Raw genomic sequence first — 20,394 nt, forward strand, 5'->3', positions numbered from 1 at the left:
CTCTGTGTCAGGACCCCCAGGCTCCCCAAGGCCCCTGGGGTGGGATGGTCCTCACTGAGTTAGGCCAAGCCTCCCCCTCCCCCCCGACACTACCAGGACCTGCGCATCAGACTCAGGAGGACCTGCAAGGTTCCTCCCCCCTCACCCTGTGGCCGATGTCCTGTGGGTGTGCGGCCCCTGGGCCTCCCCTGGGCCTCCCCCTGGGCCTCCCCCAGGCTCCGAGCCCCTCCAGGTCCAGCTGCGGTTACTCCTCCTCCATCGCTCCCACTCTTGGCTCTTATGCTATTGATTTGCCCTGCCTCAGTTTACCTTCCAACGCGTGAGAGCCCACGATGCCACAGCCACACCGAGCCCCTCCGAGCAGTCACCCCCAGGAAGGAGCGCAGCACCCCAGCTTTTTCTGAGGGATGGTCTGGGGTTCTGGGGGCCAGAGGCCAGCGGCGGGAGCCCTTAGCCGGCCCTGGGGGTCCTGGGACTCAGCCCCCGCTTGGCAGCCAGACACACAGTGGCTCTATCGTCAGCCCGGCGGGAGTCCAGCCTCCTGTGCACCCAACAACTGGCTGCACCTCCCCCGCGTCTGAGGCGCCCAGAAAGCTCTGGAGGAGGAGCACACGCTTCTCACATGGGGACAGTGTGCACCCCCAGGCCTGGGCGGGCGGCCCTCCAGGGCCAGCTTCTCCATGGCTGGTGACTTGTCCACCAGCTTCTCCATGGCTGGTGGCTACTCCGCCAGCTTCTCCACGCTGGTGGCTACTCCGCCAGCACAGGGCTGTGCTGAGGCCTCTTTGGAAGGAAGCGCAGCGACTGTTCGTGTGCTTTTCTTTCTCCTGTGAAATGTGAGGACCAGCCGCTCCTAGAAGGTGGCCGTGCGGATGGCTTGAGAGAGCATGGAGTGCTCAGCCACGCCTGCCAGGAGCGTCACTCCATTGCTTGTGTGCCTGTCCGGGGCTCCATCCCCGTGGGCGGTGTGCGCATCCCCGCCCCGTGCTCGGTCCTCTCCTGTGCATGTCTGCAGCGCTCTGTCTGTCCACGTGCTTGCTGAGAGCTTCCCCGTGGGCTTCTTCCCGCCTGGCGACCGTGGCCAGTGCGGCCGAGGCTGGAAGGAGCTGGGGCCCTGGCCCCTGGGGTGGTGTGTGCTGCGCTCTGCCCAGGACCCCGGCTCTGAAGCGTCACCCCCCACCTGGCCTGCCTGCCCCCCGTTCTTTATCTCTGCTTACAAACGAACAGGGAAGCCTGGCCAGCGGCTCAGGGATTGAGCGTCGACCTATGAACCAGGAGTTCGGGGCACAGGCCCAGGTTTCGGGCTTGATCCCCAGTGTGGGGCGTGCAGGAGGCAGCTGATCCATGCTTCTGTCATCATTGTTTCTCTCCATCCCTCTCAAATAAATAAAAACTTATTTTTTTTTAAAAAATGAACATGAAGTCCGATTCAACCAGGCCTGAAGGAGGAACAGGGCGTGTACTCGGCTCTCCACCCGGAGGGCCCGGGAGCCTCGCTGTCATGGCTGGTGCTGGGCGGTCCCAGCGGTGTGCTGAGTGGGTCTGTGGGCCTGCATTCCAGCGCTGTCACCGCCCTCTCTGGGGGGGGGAGGGGGGGTCTCTCTCTGAGGATGGCTGGGAAGCTCTGCAGGAGGTGCAGGCTTGGCTTGGCCCCCCCAGGCCCTTCTGGGAGTCCTGACCTCGCTCTGGGTGACGCTGGTGGGGGCAGGTCACCGACGCAGGATCCTCGCCCAGCCCTGTGAGTGCCCGGCTCTGCCAGCTGCTCCTTGGCCTGGAGCCATTTGGGTATCTAGAACGCCATTCCAGAGCCACACAGACTTTCCGCCTTAAAAACCAGCCTCCTGTATTCGGTCAAACAGTGAGTTCACCCCAGGCCTTGGCGGGGCCCGTGGCCGGACACCCCCACCCCCGGCCTAGAGGGCAGTGCAGAGAAGAGGCCGGACCCTGGAGGGGCCAGCTTGTCCTGGGCCTGTCTCAGGCTTCTGTCCCCACTGCGGGAGAAGCAGGCACCTGGCAGGGCAGCAGGCTGACCTGGGGAGGCCGCCCAGCTGTGGGGCACTGCCCAGAGAGGGCACAGACGTGCCACAGGAGGGCAGGCACTGGCCGAAGACACTTCGCGGTCCCTGATGGCCTGCAGGCGGCACGGGCTCCGGGCACAGCGGGTGCACAGCGCCAGACACACAAGCTGGGCGACGCCCCGCTCCCAGGAAGAGAACATTCCTGCCCACAGGGCTCCCCACCCTCCGCTCCTCAGCACCTCACTCCTCCGGAATGCTCAGGCACGTTGCCCGGGCAACCAGACGCCAGTGAGCTCGTTGCCATCCTTCAGCCGCTGCCAGCCCCCGAGGAGCCTGCAAGCATCCGCGTGCAAGCCTCCGCGTGCGGAGCTCTGCAGACTGGCTCCGAGCTCCCGGGGCGGGGGAGGGGCCCGGGCCACGAGGGGAGGGACCACCAGGTGGCTGCTGGCCCCGGGGACAGCGCCCCTCCCCAGGACGGTAGTGCCAGAGAGCCCGGAGCAGCATGGAATCAGGGGGACCTAGGGATTGTCGGGCCTTTGCCACACAGGAACCCCAGTGTCCCCCCCCGCCTCTGAGATTGGCGTCCCTCCTAGTGGAGTGAGTGCTGGATCCAGAGGAGGACAGGATGTTGGGGAAAGTCCTCTGGAGTATTTTTCCTTTTTAAAATATGTTTTTATTGATTTCAGAGAGGAAGGGAGAGGGAGAGAAACATCAGTGACGAGAGAGAACCATCCATTGGCTGCCTCCTACATGCCCCCCAATGGGGATGGAGCCTACAACCTGGGCATGTTCCCTGACCGGGAATTGAACCAGGACCTTTTAGTCCATAGGCCGATGCTCTATCCTCTATCCACTGAGCCACACCGGCCAGGGGTCCCCCACCCGGAGTTTTACTCCACCCAGAGGTCCGGGCTGACGGAGCCACCATTGCCCCCTCAGCACAGCCTTGGGGTCCGGGCGTGTTCTCAGACAGCCCTTGGCCTCCTGTCTTTGGGAAGCAGAGCGCCACTGCGTTCTAGAAGGCGGCTCTGAGTGTGAGTGGGGATCCACGCCTGCTCCCCTCCGGGCTCCCCGGGTCCCTGCGGAGACCCCCGGAGCCTGGGGCGGCTCAGGCCCCTCCTGCCAGCAGCACCTGGGAGCACTGGGTACCCAGGTTTCCAGGAACGAGGAACCGGTGCTCCCCAGCCCCGCAGATTGTTCCCATGGCAACCGCCCCCCAGGCCCCCAGCCCCGGGGGCAAGCGCCACCTGAGGGGGAGAGGAGCCCGTCTCCCTGACAGCGCCTGCCTTCGTGGAGGAGAGACAGACCGCAGCCACTGCATCTCACCGAGCTGTGCTTGGGGGAAGAGCTCCGTGACAGTGTCAGCAGGAGAAGCAAGAAGCTGCAGACGGCGAGGGGGAGGCGGAGCCCGTTCTCCTCTGGAAGGCCATGGGGGGGGGGGGCGGCAGCATGGGCTTCCAGAGTCTGGGCTGGGACCCTGCGGAGCCCGGGGTGGGGGGCACCCAGGCCCCCTCTCTCAGGGCGGGCTGGCGCAGGGATGGAGCTGAGGCTCGATGCTCCTGCGGGTGCCTGCAGCTCCGAGGCACGGCTCTGGCTCCGGCCCGGCCCCCTCCCGGAGCCCCAGGCCGCTCTCTCCGCGCCTTCCCACAACCCGCTTCCTGAGCGTCACAGACACGCCCTGAACCTCGCCCTCTAAGCGTGTGCCGGCCGATGGTGGTAGCATGTGCGCAGGTTGTGCAACCATCCCGCTAGTCATTCCAGAACACGCCGTCACCCCTAAAGACCCCCCGAGACACCCCGCCAGCTCGCCCGGCCTCCCCACTTCCCAGGTGAGCGCCCCCTTCAGAGAGGACGGACAGGACGCAGAGGGAGCACACCAGGCTCCCCGCCCCGGCGGTGGGCTGGCTTTTCTGCATACCAGCCGGGTGGCCTGGAAATGAGGGGTTTCCATGGTAACCAATTACAGCGCAGGATTGGTGAAGACACTGGAGTACCCCGTGTGTGAAGTTACGCGGGGCGGGCAGGCCCCGGCGCGGGGCTGCTTAATTTTCCGGAGCCATTTCTCCACGCGCTGCGGCTGGCAGGTTTGCACGTGGCTGCTCTTAGCCAGCCGGTGGGGCCTGGTGGGCCTGGAGGGGCCTGGAGGGGCCTGGTGGGGCCTGGAGGGGCCTGGTGGGGCCTGGTGGGGCCTGGTGGACCTGGAGGGTCCTGGTGGGGCCTGGAGGGGCCTGGTGGGGCCTGGTGGGGCCTGGAGGGGCCTGGAGGGACCTGGAGGGACCTGGTGGGGCCTGGTGGGGCTGGCTGGTACCCCAGGTTGCCGGTGTTTCCTGGGGAGGCCTGCTGAGGCCTGGGCATGCCTGACGGTTGCCAGTGGAGCCCGCTGGCCGAGGCCACCACCTGCTTAAAGCAGCATCTCATCCCTCTGAGGCCGGTCCCTTGTCCGAATGAGCAGCTCCCGGAGAACCAGCAGCCTAAGCCGTTCATCTTCCGGCAGCACCGCCGGGCGTGATGGGAGCTGCACGCTGACCCGGCTCCGTGCAGGAGGGGGGCGCCCTGCGCCGCCGCGGGCTGTGGGGAGTGCACACCGGAGCCGGGGCCTGCAGCCCGGTGAGCAGCTCCCGTGGCAGCCGGTGGAGGAGCGGGGCTCACAGCTGGGGGTCAGCCCGCCCCGGCCGTGGGCGCTCGGAGGCCAGCTCCTTCCTCGGCCCCGTGGGCCCCACAGCCCTAGGGACCCGAGAGCCTGAGCGCTCGGAGCCGCGCCTTCCCAGGCCGGGAGACACGGGCAGCCCCGCAGGGCGGGGTGGCCTGGGAGGGCACACACATGGCCACACTCACCCATGGCGCACACAGCAACACAGCACCCCCACACACTCACCCACACCCACATCCAACACTCACTGATACACACACATGCTGACACACAGGTGCACACACACCAACTCACAGGTACACACACACAGGTGTATACACAGGTGCACACACACCAACTCACAGGTACACACACACAGGTGTATATACAGGTGCACACACACCAACTCATACACAGGCACACACACAGGTGTATACACAGGTGCACACACACCAACTCACACACAGGCACACACACACAGGTGTATACACAGGTGCACACACACACAAACATACACAGGTGCACATACACCAACTCACACACAGGTACACACACACAGGTGTATACACAGGTGCACACACACACAAACACACACAGGTGCACACACACCAACTCACACTCAGGCACACACACAAAGGTGTATACACAGGTGCACACACACACAAACATACACAGATGCACACACACATCAACTCACATGCAGGTGCGCAGCACACACACAGGTGTACACACACATAGGTGCACACATACACTAACTCACAAAAACTCCCTGATACACACACATGTACAGACACATCTAGCCACCTTCGCACACAGATACACACCGACACACATACAGCCACACTCACCAACATACCTCACAGACACACATACGTTCACACATTGACACACTCACAGCAACACCCACACCCACACACCAACTCACCCTCCCTCACCAACATGCCTCATGGACACACACACACTCTGCATTCACACACGACACACACACACGGACACCCACACCCACTTTGACACTCAGTCTCATGTTGACAGTCACACACACACCCATGCACACCCACGCACACCCACGCCGTCCTGAGACGCCTGTGCGCACGCTCACACTGACTCACACGCACTCCCGGCTTATTTCCTGTGGAAGCCGCCGCCCTCGGCCGCCCGGCTGCCCTGCTCCCGCGCGGTTCTGAGCAGCGCCTTGCACAGCGCTCCCCCTGCCTCCCTGCCTGCCCCCCCCCCCCAGCCCCAGCCGTCACGGGGGTGGGCTCCTGTCAGCCCTGTGTGACGAGCGCGCACTTGAATGGTGCTGTTACCTAAGCCGGTGGGAGGGCGCGTGGGCCGCACCCCACTTCGTTCTGCGTGGCTGTCCCAGCTCTGGGTTCACATGACACCCCCTGAGCCACCTGGGAGCTCAGGTCACACTGAGAGCCCCCTGCCAGGCAGTGCCCTTCCTCCCACCCCCCGGGGCGGAGGGGCAGGTGGGCTTCAAGAGCCCTCCCGGGAGGTGAGGGGGGCGGCAGAGCGGGTGTCACACACTGGCCGTGCAGCCCAGCAGGTGGCGTGTGCCCAGCAAGACGCGGAGGCCACGGCGCCTGAAAACGGCACATCCCACTGAAACACGAGGAGGCGGGGGGGGGGCGGGGGGGGGCGAGCGGGAGCGCGGGCCGTGCGGGCTCTGGACACGCCTGGTCTTCATCCCTCCCACCCCCGTGCAGTCCGCCAGGCGCTGTGCTGAGTGGACCTCTGAGGGGGCTGCACGCTGAGGGCCGCCTGGTGGTGGCCTCTGACCCAGAGGAGCAGCCCGGCCCTCCCCTCCCATCCTCACTGCCCTGTCCTGTTCTCTTCTGTTCTGTTCTGGGCGCTGCTGGCCAAGGGGCCTTCGAGGTCTGCTGGGCAGCGGACAGCCAGGCCCGGGGCTCGGGGCTTCGTGTCCCCCGGGCAGTGGGCGGTGGCTGCCCGCCCACTCTGTGCCCTGCAGCTCCCTGCAGAGACGTGACGGGACATGCAGGCTGGGATTCAGCTCTTAGGACACGTGTGTGTATGTGTGTGTTTGTGTATGTGCGTATGAGTGTGTATATGAGTATGTATATGAGTGTGTATATGAGTGTGTATATGTGTGCGGGGTATATGTGTGTGTGTGTGGTATATGTGTGTGTATGTGTGTGTGTGCGTGTGTGTGGTATATGTGTGTGGTGTGTGTGTGTGCGTGTGTGGTGTGTATGTGCGTGTGTGTGTGTGTGTGTGGTGTGTGTGTGTGCGTGTGTGGTGTGTATGTGCGTGTGTGTGTGTGGTGTATGTGTGTGGTGTGTGTGTGTGTGCGTGTGTGGTGTGTATGTGCGTGTGTGTGTGTGTGTGTGTGGTGTATATGTGTGTGTGTGTGGTGTGTGTGTGTGTGTGTGTGTGGTGTGTGTGCGTGTGTGGTGTGTATGTGCGTGTGTGCGTGTGTGTGTGTGGTGTATGTGTGTGTGTGTGTGTATGTGTGTGTGTGTGTGTGGTGTGTATGTGTGTGTGTGTGTGTGGGTGTGTGTGTGCTTTAAATCTGAAATGACTAGGTCCAGGGAACAGCCTTGGACATGAGTGATGAGGGCTCCTGTTTCTGCTGTGAAGGGAGGACGGGCTCAGCCCCACGCTCAGGGACCGGGGCCGCGGTGGGAGGAGGGGGTGGGGGGAGAGACCTCGCAGGGCCCCGCACTGACCGCCCTCTCTCTCCGCAGCCCCATGTCCGTGCGCTGGCCGGGCTGCGCGCTGGGGAGCCAGGCCTGGGTGCTGATCGCCATGCTGCAGCTCGCCATGGACCTGCCGGCCTGCGAGGCGCTGGGCCCCGGCCCCGAGTTCCGGCTGCTGCCCCGGCCCTCGCCCCGGCCGCCCCGCCTGTGGAGCGTGAAGAGCGGACAGCCGGCCCGGATCCCCGCGCCCGTGTGGAGCCCGCGCCCGGCCCGCGCGGAGCGCAGCCACGGGCAGATGCCCAGCCCCCGCGCCAAGCGGGCGCACAGACCCCGGGACCAGGTGGCCGCCCTGGGGCCCAAGGGGGGGCTCGCCAAGCCCCCCGCCACCGCCACCAAGCCCGGCCCTGCCCTGGGCCCCGCGCCCTCCTCCCCGTCGCCCCCCGTGGGCGGCGGGGCCCCCACGGACCAGCAGGCCCTGCTGCGGAGGGGCCGGCGGCAGCTGCCCGTGTTCAACGGCTTCGACCCGCACCCGCGCGGCGGCCGGCCCACCACGGAGGCCGAGTTCATCGTGTGGGGGCCCACGGGCGAGGAGGACGCCCTGGCGGCCAGCACGGCTCCCGGCGGCCCCACCACGGCCTCCTACTTCCAGACGCGGAAGGCCACCGCCGCCACGGCCACCGCAGCCACGGCCACCACGGCCACCGCCATGACGCTGCAGACTAAGGGGGTCACGGCGCCCCTGGACCCCAGGAGCAGGATCCCCGCGGGGCTCAGCACCACGGAGCCTTCCACCAGTCCCAGCAGAGACGGCGGCAGAGACACCAAGCCCCCGCGGATCCTGGGGGAGACCTCAGGTACGCCCCCTTCGCTGGTTGAGGTTCGCGCGGAGGGAGGGGTTTCCTGGGGGCCTGGCTCGGTGGTGCTGAGCTGGCCCGGGGGGTGTCTTTTGGGGGGACGTGGTGCAGGCGGGGAAGGAAAAGGAAACTTTCGGACGCGAAGGCACAGGGCCAGGCGCGGGCCGGGGCGTCCGGGAGGGCGCAGTGCGGTGGACGTGCGGTGCTCACGTGCCGGCAGGTGCCGGAGCCGGAGCTGAGGCTGGCGGGAGGGAGAGGCCTGGAGCGGGTGCCGGCCGCCATGCTGTGGGAGAGATTGCCGAGCTCCCCTCCCCCGGACCAGAGCACCGTGGTCCAGCATGGTAGTGCGTCCTCTGGGGGGGCGCTCAGGAGCAGATGTGGGCACGTCTGGGCAGTGAGGGTTCGGGGGAGCCTTCAGATGTCCCCAGGGCGTGGCTCTGCGGTGGCCGCTGCCCGACGGGGCGGGACGAGGCTCACTTTAGACGAAGGGGCGGCCAGGGCAGGGGCAGGAAGGCCGCCCGTGGGGTGGGAGGGGCGGCTGGGAGGTCCTGTCCTGGGGGTGCTGGAGGACGGGGAGCAGCTGGGACCCGGTGCCGGGTGCCGGGCGGCAAACGCCTCCTGCGGCGAGGTTTCCTTTTCCTTCCCGCCTGCACCGCGTGCTCCGATGGCTCCCGAGGAGGAGGGCTGAGCGATCTCCCGGGCCAGGCCCGTCCCTCCCCCTGTGGCCCCCGAGGGTCCCCACCGCACGGCTGCAGGACAGCAGAGCAGGGCACCTCGGTCCCGCTGCCTCCAGCCCCTTTGCCAGGCCCTCCCTCTGGGTGCATAGGTAGGACTGTGTGTGCGACAAGCAGTACCTGCTGACTCGGGAGAAGGGGCGTCGGGTCCAGGGCATGAGCACAGGGGCGGGGGCAGCTTGCTCCGCACATCCTAAGGTTTTGGGGGCTCCTCGGGCCCTGGCGGGGCCTTCCAGAACCCAGGAGGGGAGGGCTTGCTCCCCAGGGTCTGCCTGCAGCACCTGGCAGTTTCCGCTGCCCCGACCCCTGCCCTCGTCACTGCATCCCGCGGGACAGGCGGGTGTGGACAGCAGCGGGCAGGCTTTGTGGAGCGCGTGGCTTTTGTTCCGTGGCCTACTTTCTCCCTTCCTCGGGACAAGGCAGTGGTGGTTCCCTCCTCTTCCCTAGAGAGCAGTATCCGATGAACACAGCGGAACCTGGCTCCCTCTCGGGGCGCGGGCAGGGCCGGGAGCTGGGGCGCCTCCCGGGAATGCGTCTACAGGGCCGTGCACAGGCTGACCGCCTCCCTCACCCCCCCTCCTGTCCGTCCAGCTACCGGCCATGGCCTGCCAGCCGGCTGGGATGCAGACCTGAGGGCAGGGCTCAGGCGTCGGGCCCAAGGGCTGCTGTCCCTCATCTCTGAGCCAGGCCCCGGGCAGCTTGCAAAGCCTCCGTCTTTATCTCGGTCCGCTCGCACGCCGTCCTGGCCATGGAAGTGAGGACCACCGCCTCGGTTACCGTCACCCCGAGGCCCCCGGCCCTGGCTGTGTAGACACGGATGGGAACCCGACCCCGTTCCCTCCCATGACGTGTGTGACGGCTGAAGGACGCGCCGGGGACCGCGTTAGAAGGCTGCACGAATGAATTCCCGGGACATGGGATGTCGCAAATCCAACTCCGCAGCTGAGATGCTGGAAAAGAAGCACAGTTCCCCTCGCAGAATCTGGTGCGGAATTAATTTGTTTAGCAAAACAGATGGAAGGGGGTAAATACGTGCGCGCGGGCGCAGAGCGGCGGTGATGCCAGGAAGGGAAGCCGGCTGGGCGGGGACCAGAGGCCCTCGCTTTCCGGGCCGAGGCGAGGAGAGGCAGACATGGGGAGACGGTGCCTCTGACCGGGGGACCTCACTGGCCAGCTGGTCCTACCTCCGGGCCACCATCCCCTGGGACACGGAGACCCCAGGCAGGCGTCCTCCGAGCCGCCCTGGCCTCCGCCATCACCACATGGGGACCCGGCTCCTTGCTCTTTCCGAGAGTGACGGCGGCTCACACATCTCAGGCCGAATTTAAAGAGGCCCCGGGGACCTCAGGGACGGTGCCCGCGCGGCCAGCGGCCCGGTGTGAATCTGGGCTCTGCGGCAAGCGGCTCTGTGACACGGAGGTTCTCATCTCTCTCTGCGTCGCTGTCTTTATCCGCTCCGTTCAGTCTCTGCCTCTCCTGAGTAGTTGCTGTGAGGATTCGGTGAATGAACAAACGTGAGACGTGGTGCCTGGCATCCGGGAACCTCCGTGCACACCAGCTGTTTTATACCCAGCGAGCGTGGCCCCGAGAGCGGAGGTGCAGGTGTCAATGGCCATACGCTGCCAGGGACCTGGGAGTCCTGTCACCTCAGCAGACCCACCTGTGCTCACTCACGGCCAGGGGCACCCTGAAGGCTGGCATTCGGGTTCCAGAAAACGATAGAATTCATGAGGGCAGTGCTCCTCGAAGGGATGCTTGGGACCAGATTGGGGAGCTGTACGTTTACGTTGGCTTCTGTAGAGACATGTAGAGACGGAGCATGTTACGTTTCCTGTCTGTCCGCACCACAGGCATTGGGGGTGTAGAAAGGGCAGGGGCTGTTGATTGGGGGCACTCGGCGATTTCTCAGGAGCGAACATGACATGGGATACTGATTGGAATCGTCAAAGCTCCCCCCTCCACCCCGTCCCCCTGTAAGTGAACTGCTTGGGCATTCCTCCTGGTCTGGTGAGTGGTTACAGGGGCCACTGCTTGCCTTCACATCCTTGACATTGTCCTGTATGAGTGTGCGAACTCGGGCAACTTGCTTGTCCTCTCTGTGCCTCAGTGGAGACGACGGGATTAAGCATCTGGTGATGTTGTGAAGGTTCAGTGAGACAGTACCTGCCAGGAGCTCAGTGCCGGGCACATTAGCTGCTTGGTACATGTTTGCTGCTGTTTCGATGATGATGATGATGATGGTGGTGATACAAGTCATGACAGTGATGACAATGGCAGCATGATGATGATGGATATGATGATGCTGATGGATATGATGATGCTAATGGATATGATGATGATGATGGAGATAGAGATGGCGATGGTGATGGTAATGGTGATGATGATGGAGATGGTGATGGTGATAATAGTAATTATGATCATGCTGATGGTGATGGTAATGGTGATGGAGATAGAGATGGTGATGGTGGGATGGCGATGATGGTGATGATGGAGATGGGGAAGATGATGGTGATGATGGTGATGGAGATAGTGATGGTGATAGTGATGAGGATGGTGATGAAGGCAGTGATAATTATGATCATGATGATGGTGGTGGTGATGATGATGGAGATGGTGATAATGGTGGTGAGATGGAGATGGTAATGTGATGGTGATGGTGATGATGATGATGGAGATAGTGGTGGTGCTGATGATAGTGATGATGGTGATGGTGATGACGGTGATGATGATGGTGATGATGATGGTGATGATGATCATGATGATGGAGATGATTGTGGTGATGATGATAGTGATGATGATGGTGATGGTGATATGGAAATGGTGGTGGCGATGATGATAGTGATGATGGTGATGATGATAGTGATGATGTTTGGATAACCATATGATGAAGGCAATGATAATTATGATGGTGATGATGGTGGTGATGATGGTAATGATGGTGATGATGACAATGATGGAGGTGGTGATGATGATTATGAGATGGAGATGGTGATGGTGAGGATGGTGATGATGGAAGACATGATGATGATGATGATGATGGAGATGGTGGTGGTGATGATATTGATGATGATGGTGATATGGTGATGAAGGCAATGATAATTATGATGGCGATGATGGTGGTGATGGTGGTGATGATGGTGGTGATGATGGTAATGATGATAATGATGGAGGTGGTGATGATGATGATGAGATGGAGATGGTGAGGACGGTGATGATGGAAGATATGATGATGATGATGATGGTGATGAGATGGAGATGGTAATGGTGGCGGTGATGATAATGACATTTATTATCTTTGTGGTGATTTTCTGCTTTGTTGTGGAGTCATCTGATGAGGTCATTTGATGAGGTTCCACGTCCTCACCCCTGACCTTGGTGCTTTGTGCAGAGGCAGAGATGGCACTGGCAATGGAAAATCACCCCGCTCAGGCTCCCCAGGGCGCTGAGCTCCAGCCGCCATGGTGCTGGCAGAGGGTGCGTGTCAGGTGGGCTGAGAGTTCACTTGAGGCCGCGAGAGGAGGCCTCCCAGTGCGAGCGCCCGCTCCGGTGACAGCTCTCTTGCTGGCCATGTTCTGAGTCTGTAATCACCGAGCCTCCTGGGAGGAAAATGGAAAGCCATTTCCTGGGCTTTAATCTCACAGCTCGTAAAGGCGCCGCGGGGAATGGAAGCAGCCGAGTCCCATGACTGCCGGGCCCGTGGCGAGTCTCCGGGCCCCAGTGCTCGGCGACAGCTCGTGCTTGGGGCGGCCTGCCCGGCCCTGGCTTCCGAGCCTCTGCCCGCAGGTGCCGGGGCCGCAGCCTCTCCACCCGCTCAGACCCACGGGCATGGTCCTCAGTGGAGGGGCGGCCTGCCCCCGGCAGGGCCGGGGACGCGCCGTGGTCCCCACTGTCCTTCAGGGTTCGCTCTGTTCAGGATCGGTCGCCCAGCAGCTCCCGGCGCCGGGCTCAGAGGTGACCGCGGCCCTGCCTGGCGCCTGTCACACCGGAACCCGCTCCGGCGTTCCCAGGGCTGATGTCCGAGTCGCTTCGTCCCTGTCACCAGGGCCTCCGTGTCCCCGTGTGGCATCCCTCCGTCCGTCAGCGGGAGGGACAGCTGGCGCCCTCTCCTCTCCTCCAGGGGTCACCTGACAGAGACGCGGAACCACCTGGGGAGCTGGCCTCCTGATGACGCCACTTTTTGAGGGACAGGACGGGGCTGGGAGGGAGGGAAGTGAGAGGCTCGGAAGCCAGGGCCGGGCAGGCCGCCCCAAGCACGAGCTGTCGCCGAGCACTGGGGCCCGGAGACTCGCCACGGGCCCGGCAGTTACTGGGCCGGGTGTTTGCTGCGAGGGAAGTGAGTCCGTCCTTGATTTAAAGACACAGTACAGAGAGCAAATGACTCTTGAGCTTGAGCAGTTTTGCGTGGTTTTGTCAGGCTAAGAGCGTCCACGCACATAAGCGTGTGGAGCCCCGAGACACGTCCTGACCTCTGTCCGCGGCCAGGCTGGCCTGAGGGCTCCCCCGGGGGCTGTGGTTCTGGGGGGGACTGTGTGGTCACAGGCTGCGCTCCCCCCCCCCCCCCCCCCGCCCTCTGGCCCCGTCCGGCCTCCCAGGGCGCCGCCGGCATCTGCTGAGCGAAGCTGTGTGCACGGCAAATGGGTACCGGGCTCCGACTCATTAGAGCAGCCGCGGGTTCTTCTTCTGATGACTCGATCCTGCTCCTCTCATTTCCCCTCGCAAGCTGCCTGCTCGACTTATTGCATTTGGTGCTTCCTGTGTGCCCTCCCTCCTTTCCCCCTCCCAGCCCTCGTTCTCCTCCTGAGACAGTGCGGGGCCTGCGGGCCTCTCATTCCTGCACATCCTGTGCCCGTCCTGAGGCGCTTTGCCCTGGGAGCTGCCTCGCTCACTCTCGGGGCCCCCTCCCTCTGCCAGGCCCCCTCCCTCTGCCAGGCCCCCTCCCTCTGCCAGGCCCCCCAGAGCTGCAGGAGGAAGCCTGGGCTGACACCCCTCCACCTGGAAACGGGGTGGTGGTGCAGGGAACACATCCTGCAGAATGGGTCTGCCTCACCCCTGCCCTCACTGAGCAGTGGGTGGGGGCAGATCCGGCGGCGGCCACTGCACCCAATGGCTGGCTCTCAGCCCCTCACCGGGCAGGGAGCTCAGCCTTGAGACCAGACCTGGGACAGGACGTCCCTCTGGAGCCTGTGTCTGACTGTTGGGAGGATGGGGCGGGATTCCTGGAGCCCGGACCGGTGTGCAGCGGGTGCTCAGCGGTGTGAAGAGCCCCCATGGGGAGGGGGTGGGGGAGGAGGGGGGTTGGGTGAGGGGACACAGCCGCCCCTCGCGGAGGTTAGACATGTTGGGGAGTGACAGGCGGGGGCAGCGCTGACACAGGGAGAGAAGCCTGGCAGCGCGCTCAGCGGCCCTCATGGTTATTCTGGACACGTGGGCGGGGAGGCGGGCCGGGCCAGGCCGGGCGGCCAGGTCTCCTGAAGGCGGGGCGGCCACGTCCGAGGGCTGAGGCTGGGCAGCACGGAGCCGGTGGTCAGGACGGGCTGGGGAGGGAGGTGCGGGGTGCGGAGGCCAGAGCCCTGGCAGGCTGGCCACGTGGGGGGCAGAGGGAGGGGGGGCGCAGAGGGAGCGGGGGGGGGGGGTGGAGGGTGGGCACAGAGGGAGCGGGGGAAGGGCTCCAGGAACAGGCTCCTGCCAACAACCTTGAGGCCCCTCCTCCCGCTCAGGCGCTCGGAGAGCTCACAGGCCCTGCGCTCCGCCCGCAGCCAGCAATGGCCTTGGCCGCCTCCCCTCCCGCGACAGCAGCCAGCGGAGCGGGACCAGGAGCCCTGGGCCTCCCCCTCCCGCTCCAGTCTGTCTTCCTGGGGCTGAGGGGGGCCCAGCTGCCGGGGCTGGGGGTGGAGGGGTGAGACCTGCCCTTTCCCTGAGCCGTGAGCCCCTCCCCGGCCTGGGATCCAGCTGCCAGGGCCCCAGGCGAGGGGGCAGCCCGGCCTCACCCCTCGGCAGGTGGGTCCGCCTGAGCTGCAGCGCCCCCTGCGGTCCCGCCGCCCGGAGCCGCCGCCAAGCTCCCTGCGGACACGTGACTCGCAGCCATATGGCCAGACGGCCGCGGCTGTGCTTTCTCTGTGGTTCAGCGAGTCTCCGCCTCGAAGTCTGTTCCCAGGTGCGGATGCTCAGCAATAACGGGCCGGCTCCTGTTCTGGAAGGTTCTCCCAGCAGTGGGCTCAGAACCACCCCGGTGACACGGGGATGGGCCACGTGGGCCACGCGGGGAGTGCCGAGCACACCTGCTGACCAGGCCCTGGCCCTGAACCTGGCCGCCCGCCACGCTGGCCGGGGCACAGCCTTGGCGCTGCCACATGACCCGGGCGGCTGCTTTGTCCGCAGACCCGGGCAGGGTGGTTGGGAGACGGGGCTCCGCCCCCCAGGGAAAGGCCGGGCTCCCAGCAAGCTGGGGCCGCAGAGCTCGGAGGAGGGAGGCCCCATCTGTCCACTGCAGCGCCCCCCTGGGGCCTGGGACGGGGCCTGGGACACCCCTCCCCTGGGAGTTGGGACGGGGTCTAGGAACAGGCAATCTGGGCGTGGGGGCCCAGCGCTGCGTCCTGCCTGCCTCAGCAGGACCGGTGCCTCCGGCAGTGGCGGCTGACACAGGGAGGGCGGTGGCCGTGAGCCCCGGGATGCCAGGCCCCGGGAGGCCAGGCCCCGGGAGGCCAGGCCACAGTCCCGCAGCCTCCGATGCCGCCACCGGGTGGAGGACCCGCCGGGGCCCAGGCCATTGTCCAGGAGTTGGTGCTGCCCGGCCATGCGCCGGCTGATTCTCAAGGGAAAGCAGCCTCTAAGCTGCCCTGCCCTACCCCAGGCTCCTACAGGCAGGCATGGGGTGGTGGTAGGGGGGAGGGCGCCAGAGCCAGGACGGTGACGGGGGACAGGGAGGTTTATTCCTCAGGGTACCCTGAGCGCTCAGGTCACTCGTGTGGCCACTCCCCACCTGGTGGTTTCCCCCTTTCATCCTTCGGGCCCTCCGTCATTGTCACCCCAAAACCCCCTCACGCCCTGAGAGAGGCCCCGCCAGCCTGGCTCCTGGACCGGGAACCTGGCAGCCTGGGGGGGGAGGGACAGAGGGGACCCTCAGGAGCTTATCCCAGAAGGCTCAGGCTCCTCCCTCCCTCCTCCGAGTGGGGGCCCCTCCTCTGTCCCCCTCCGGTCCTCCCCCTCCCCCACAGTGGATGGATGGGGACAGGATCACATGTCCTCAGCCAGGACTGAGCCCAGGCTCCTCCCACTCGCCCTGGGCACTAGGCCACGCCCTCCCCCCCTGCCCTGGGCCCTGTGGGAGGGAGCCTGGGGTGCAGGTGAGCGAGGCGGCCCAGAGGAAAGCGGGGAGCTGCCCACCTGCCTGCCTTGGGCTCCAGACACAGCCTGAGGGAAGGGTCCCCAAAAGCCTTTGTCAGGAGGGCACCCCGGTCCAGCAGGCAGGCAGAGCCGTGATGGTGGCAGGTGGGTGGGTCGGTGCATGTGGGGTGAGGAGGGGGGCCCTCTCAGGCTGGTTGAAGCCTCCCTGCCCCTCCCCTGCTGAGCGCCCGGCACACACCCTCCCCTGCTCCTCGGACACTCCTGCCCCAGAGGGTGAGCTGAGCTCCCATCCCGTCCCCGGTCCCCTGTGCCCGGCTCAGGGCCGTGCCACGTGACCCCGCCCAGGGAGGGCACGTGCCGTGAGCTCCCCTGGCGACGGTGTCAGTGGCCGACCCAGGACTCAGGCCCAGTCACCTGAGCCCTGTGGCCTGAATGTCCCCGGGAGCCAGCCAGGGCCGCCGGCCCCTGAGGAGCAGAATGTCTGCGGGACGAGGTGGGCACAGGTGGGCAGGTCTCCTGAGATGAGAGGAGCCGTTGCCATGGAGACGTGGCTGCCCACACAGGCCATGCAGTGTTTCTCAAACTCGTGTGGCCGCAGAACCCCGAGTGTGGAGAACTGACCGGGATGGGGTTCCTCGGATCACCCTTTAGGAAACGCCTCCCCGTGTCTGTGGCCCGGCTTTACCCTGACTGCCCTGCCCACACACCCTCTGGAAGGTCACCTCACAGGAGCGGGGTGGGACAGGGTTCACCCACCGCCCGTCAGGTGCCGCTTCTCTCTTCTCCGGGGACACGCCAGCAGGAGGCCTGTGGGCCCCACGAGAGCAAGGCCTTCGGGGGAGGAGGGGCTCTTCCCCCACGAGAACAGGTGTTTCCGGAACGTTCCCGGGACGTTCCCTCGTCCTGGTGGAGGAGGAGGCAGGGAGGAGAGGGGCCACCTGCTGCCGTGCCCGGGCGTGGGGTGACTGTCACCCCAGGCGCATCCAGGCAGCGCTGGGCCCACGCAGCCTCCTGTGCTCGCTCTGAGGGAGGCAGCACCCCGATTCCCACGTCCCATGGTCCCACGTGCCCGTGCGGCTGTGCAGAGCAGGGGGCAGAGCAGCGGGCAGAGCAGCGGGCAGAGCAGCGGGCGCACAGGCCAGGCCAGCACACGGGACGCTCAGGTGCACGCGTGTCAGCGGTGGCCCTCCGTCCAGGCGGCCTTCGGACATGATCTGGGTGTGACCATTCCTGCAGCCCCTCCTTACTGCTGAGCACGGCGGACCCAGCCTTCCTCCCTCGGGGATGTGGCAGCCTGGGCTGTGGCCCCCGCTTTTCCTCTGCTCCTGCCGAGCTGACCCGGGAAGGGCAGGCCCCTCGGGACTGGCTGGGGCTTCCCCTGACTTATTTTCGTGGATGTGCCATGGTCCCCTCCGGAAGCCTGTCCCCTGAGGCTTGAGGGCCATGTGCTCTGTCCCCGCGGCTGCAGGATCTTCTCTAAGCCCTGTGTCCAAAGCCGGGCACGCCATAGGGATGCTGCCCAAGAGGATGCTGTTTGCTCATCCATCCATCCTTCCTTCCTTCCTTCCTTCCTTCCTTCCTTCCTTCCTTCCTTCCTTCCTTCCATTCATCCATCCTTCCATCCATCCATTCATCTATCCATTCATTCATCCATCCATCCATCCATCCATCCATCCTTCCTTCCATCCATCCATTCATCCATCCATCTATCCATTCATCCATCCATCCTTCCATCCATCCATCCATTCATCCTTCAATCTATCCATCCATCCATCCATCCATCCATCCATCCATCCTTCCATCCTTCCATCTATCCATTCATCCATCCATCCTTCCATCCATCCATCCTTCCATCCATCCATCCATCCATCTATCCTTCCATCCTTCCATCTATCCATTCATCCATCCATCCTTCCATCCATCCATCCTTCCATCCATCCATCCATCCATTCATCCTTCCATCTATTCATTCATCCATCCATCCATTCATCCATTCATCCATCCACCATCAGCTATTCCATGCCGTCTCTGTGGGAGGAGCTGGGACCTTCGCCGCCAGGCCAGTGGGTGGCCTCAGCCAGTCCTCAGTCCTCAGGCAGCACGCGGCCGTGGGAACCCGGTGCGCTGTGCGAGCAGCTGCCTGCCCTGTCCCGGCGCTGCCGTCGCTGACCCCAAGGGACAGGATGGGGGGAGGTGCTGTGGGAGAGCCGGGAGGGTCCCCCGGGCAGGGGCAGGGGCAGGGGCAGGGGGAGGCCCCGGTGCCTCGTGCTGTCTCCCAGGGATAGAGAAACTTCTGGAGTTCTGACCTGCCCACCCGCGTCGTCGGTGTCAGAGCCAGAAATAGAACACGGAAGGTTCTCGCTCTGATTTCTGCGCTCATGATTCTAGGGCGAGATGCCCTTATGAAATGTGGATCAAAGGAGCCGCGGCAGGGGAGCCAGCCGGCGAGCCGGGAGCCACGTGAGGTCTGCACGGCCGCCGGGCCTGCCGTGCTCCCGTCTGAGCCGGCACGCCCCGGCATCGACCTGGCTCGGCCGGACGGAGCAGGAGCGATCTGAAAGGCCCTTCGATCCGGACCCTGACCCTGACCGCTCCGTCCCAGGCCCGCAGTCTGACCCCGCGCTGCTCTGGGAGGACGAGGGCTCAGATGCTGCCTCTCAGGAGGAAGCCACGCTCGGCGGCCCCGGGAAATGTGCGGGAGGGGCGTCCGATCCGTTCCCGGCTCCACGTGAACGAGGACGTGTACTGGGCACTCACCACGGGGCAGGCCGGACGGGGTTAAGTCCTACGAGGCGCACGGCCGCCCTGCGAGACAGACTCCTCTCTGATGCTCACTCGGCGGAGGCGGAACCAGCAGCACAGAGAGGTGACGGGGCCGGCCCAAGTCACACAGCGTACAGGGGGCCACCGGGACCTGAACCCGGTTTCGGGGATGACATGGGAATGCTACCTGGGCCCTGTCTTTGCAGGGGCCAATCTGACAGCTCCCCGGGGTCAGGACCCCAGACAGTGTCTCTGCCTTCGATGCTGCCGAGGATGGCGGCCGGGCCAGGAGGGGACCACTGATCTCCTACCGTCCGAAGCTGCCAGAGCCCCGGGGTTCTGTTTTAATTTTTTTGTAGCCCTCACAGAGGGTGTTTTCCGTCCTCTCCACCGCCCTGCGGGTTTACGGTATTTTAAAAAGTTACTTACAGTTCCGGCTAAAAGGCGTTAGGGAGTCTGCGTGGCTGCAGAGCCGTGGCCCTGGGCCCCTGAGCGTCCACAGCCCTGGGCACCCATGGTGGACACAGCGGGGCCTGAGCTCACTGGCCAGGGCCCAGGAGGGGGACAGGCAGGTGGAAGCCGGCGGGGCAGCCTGGAGTGTGGATGGGAGGCGGGATGGGGTGGGGGGAGAGGCAGGACATGGTGGGGGCGAAGGAAGGATTTGCCTGGTCTGCGGGGCCAGGCCCTGGGGTCTCCCAGCCGCTGCACATCCGGGGAGTGAACCGGGCTCTCGTCCCTTGGCCACGGGCGGGGGGCTGCCCCCAGGAGAGCGGGTTCCTCCAGGGCAGGCTGGACCTTCCGTCCACCCCGATGCCCGGGTCCAGGCCCGGAAGCCAGCGGGAAACGGCCTGTGTCTCCCCCTGAGCGCGAGCCCAGGTCTCCTTGCTGCCTTCCCGCTTTTGGGGGAAATAAGTCAGGAAGTTAATTTGATTCTGAACAGATTCTGAAGCCGGCTCCCAGGGGGCAGGGATCAATTTACATTTCTCTTCTCCCGCGTCCTGTTGGCTGGCGCTCACAGCCGCGGCTGGAGTGTGCCGCGTCCCTCCCCGCACGGGGCCCTCGGAGCAGACGTTTACAGCCCGGTCTGAGCCGAGGGGGGGGGGGCGGCTCTGGGCCGGTGCTGCCCCTTTGCCTGTGGGTTTCGGTCTGCGGGGCTGGGCGTGGCGGAGGCTGCACACCCCTGGCTTCGCGGTGCGTGTGAGCTCACGCACACCTACTTCTGCCTCCCCCAGAGCCTGCTGTGTCCCTGCGCCCGGTGTCTGCTGGGGGGTGGGGGGAGACCCCGGTGCACACACCTCCCAGGCTCACCCGCTGTGTCCTCAGAGGGGGCTCAGCATCCTCCTGGAGCTCAGGGGACAGACCTGGACAGACCTCTCGGAGAGGAGAGGGTGT

The 20,394-nt window shown here is 64.8% G+C and overlaps 1 protein-coding gene across 4 annotated transcripts in view; it reads left to right on the top strand.

Annotated features, from left to right (window-relative positions):
- AJAP1 (adherens junctions associated protein 1) overlaps positions 1-20,394 on the top strand; it is a 66,319-nt gene that overhangs the window by 26,159 nt on the left and 19,766 nt on the right. For 3 of the 4 annotated variants that reach the window (XM_084873237.1, XM_084873236.1, XM_084873238.1), the window contains one exon: positions 7,356-8,161. In XM_084873237.1, coding sequence (XP_084729363.1) covers positions 7,356-8,161 — 806 coding nt within the window. Of the gene's footprint in view, positions 1-3,646; positions 3,848-7,355; positions 8,162-20,394 lie in introns of those variants that run through there. The other variant, XM_084873239.1, reaches the window with a different exon arrangement.

Source organism: Pipistrellus hanaki, assembly GCF_964339955.1.
Source record: "Pipistrellus hanaki genome assembly, chromosome: 2".
Classification (NCBI taxonomy): domain Eukaryota; kingdom Metazoa; phylum Chordata; class Mammalia; order Chiroptera; family Vespertilionidae; genus Pipistrellus; species Pipistrellus hanaki.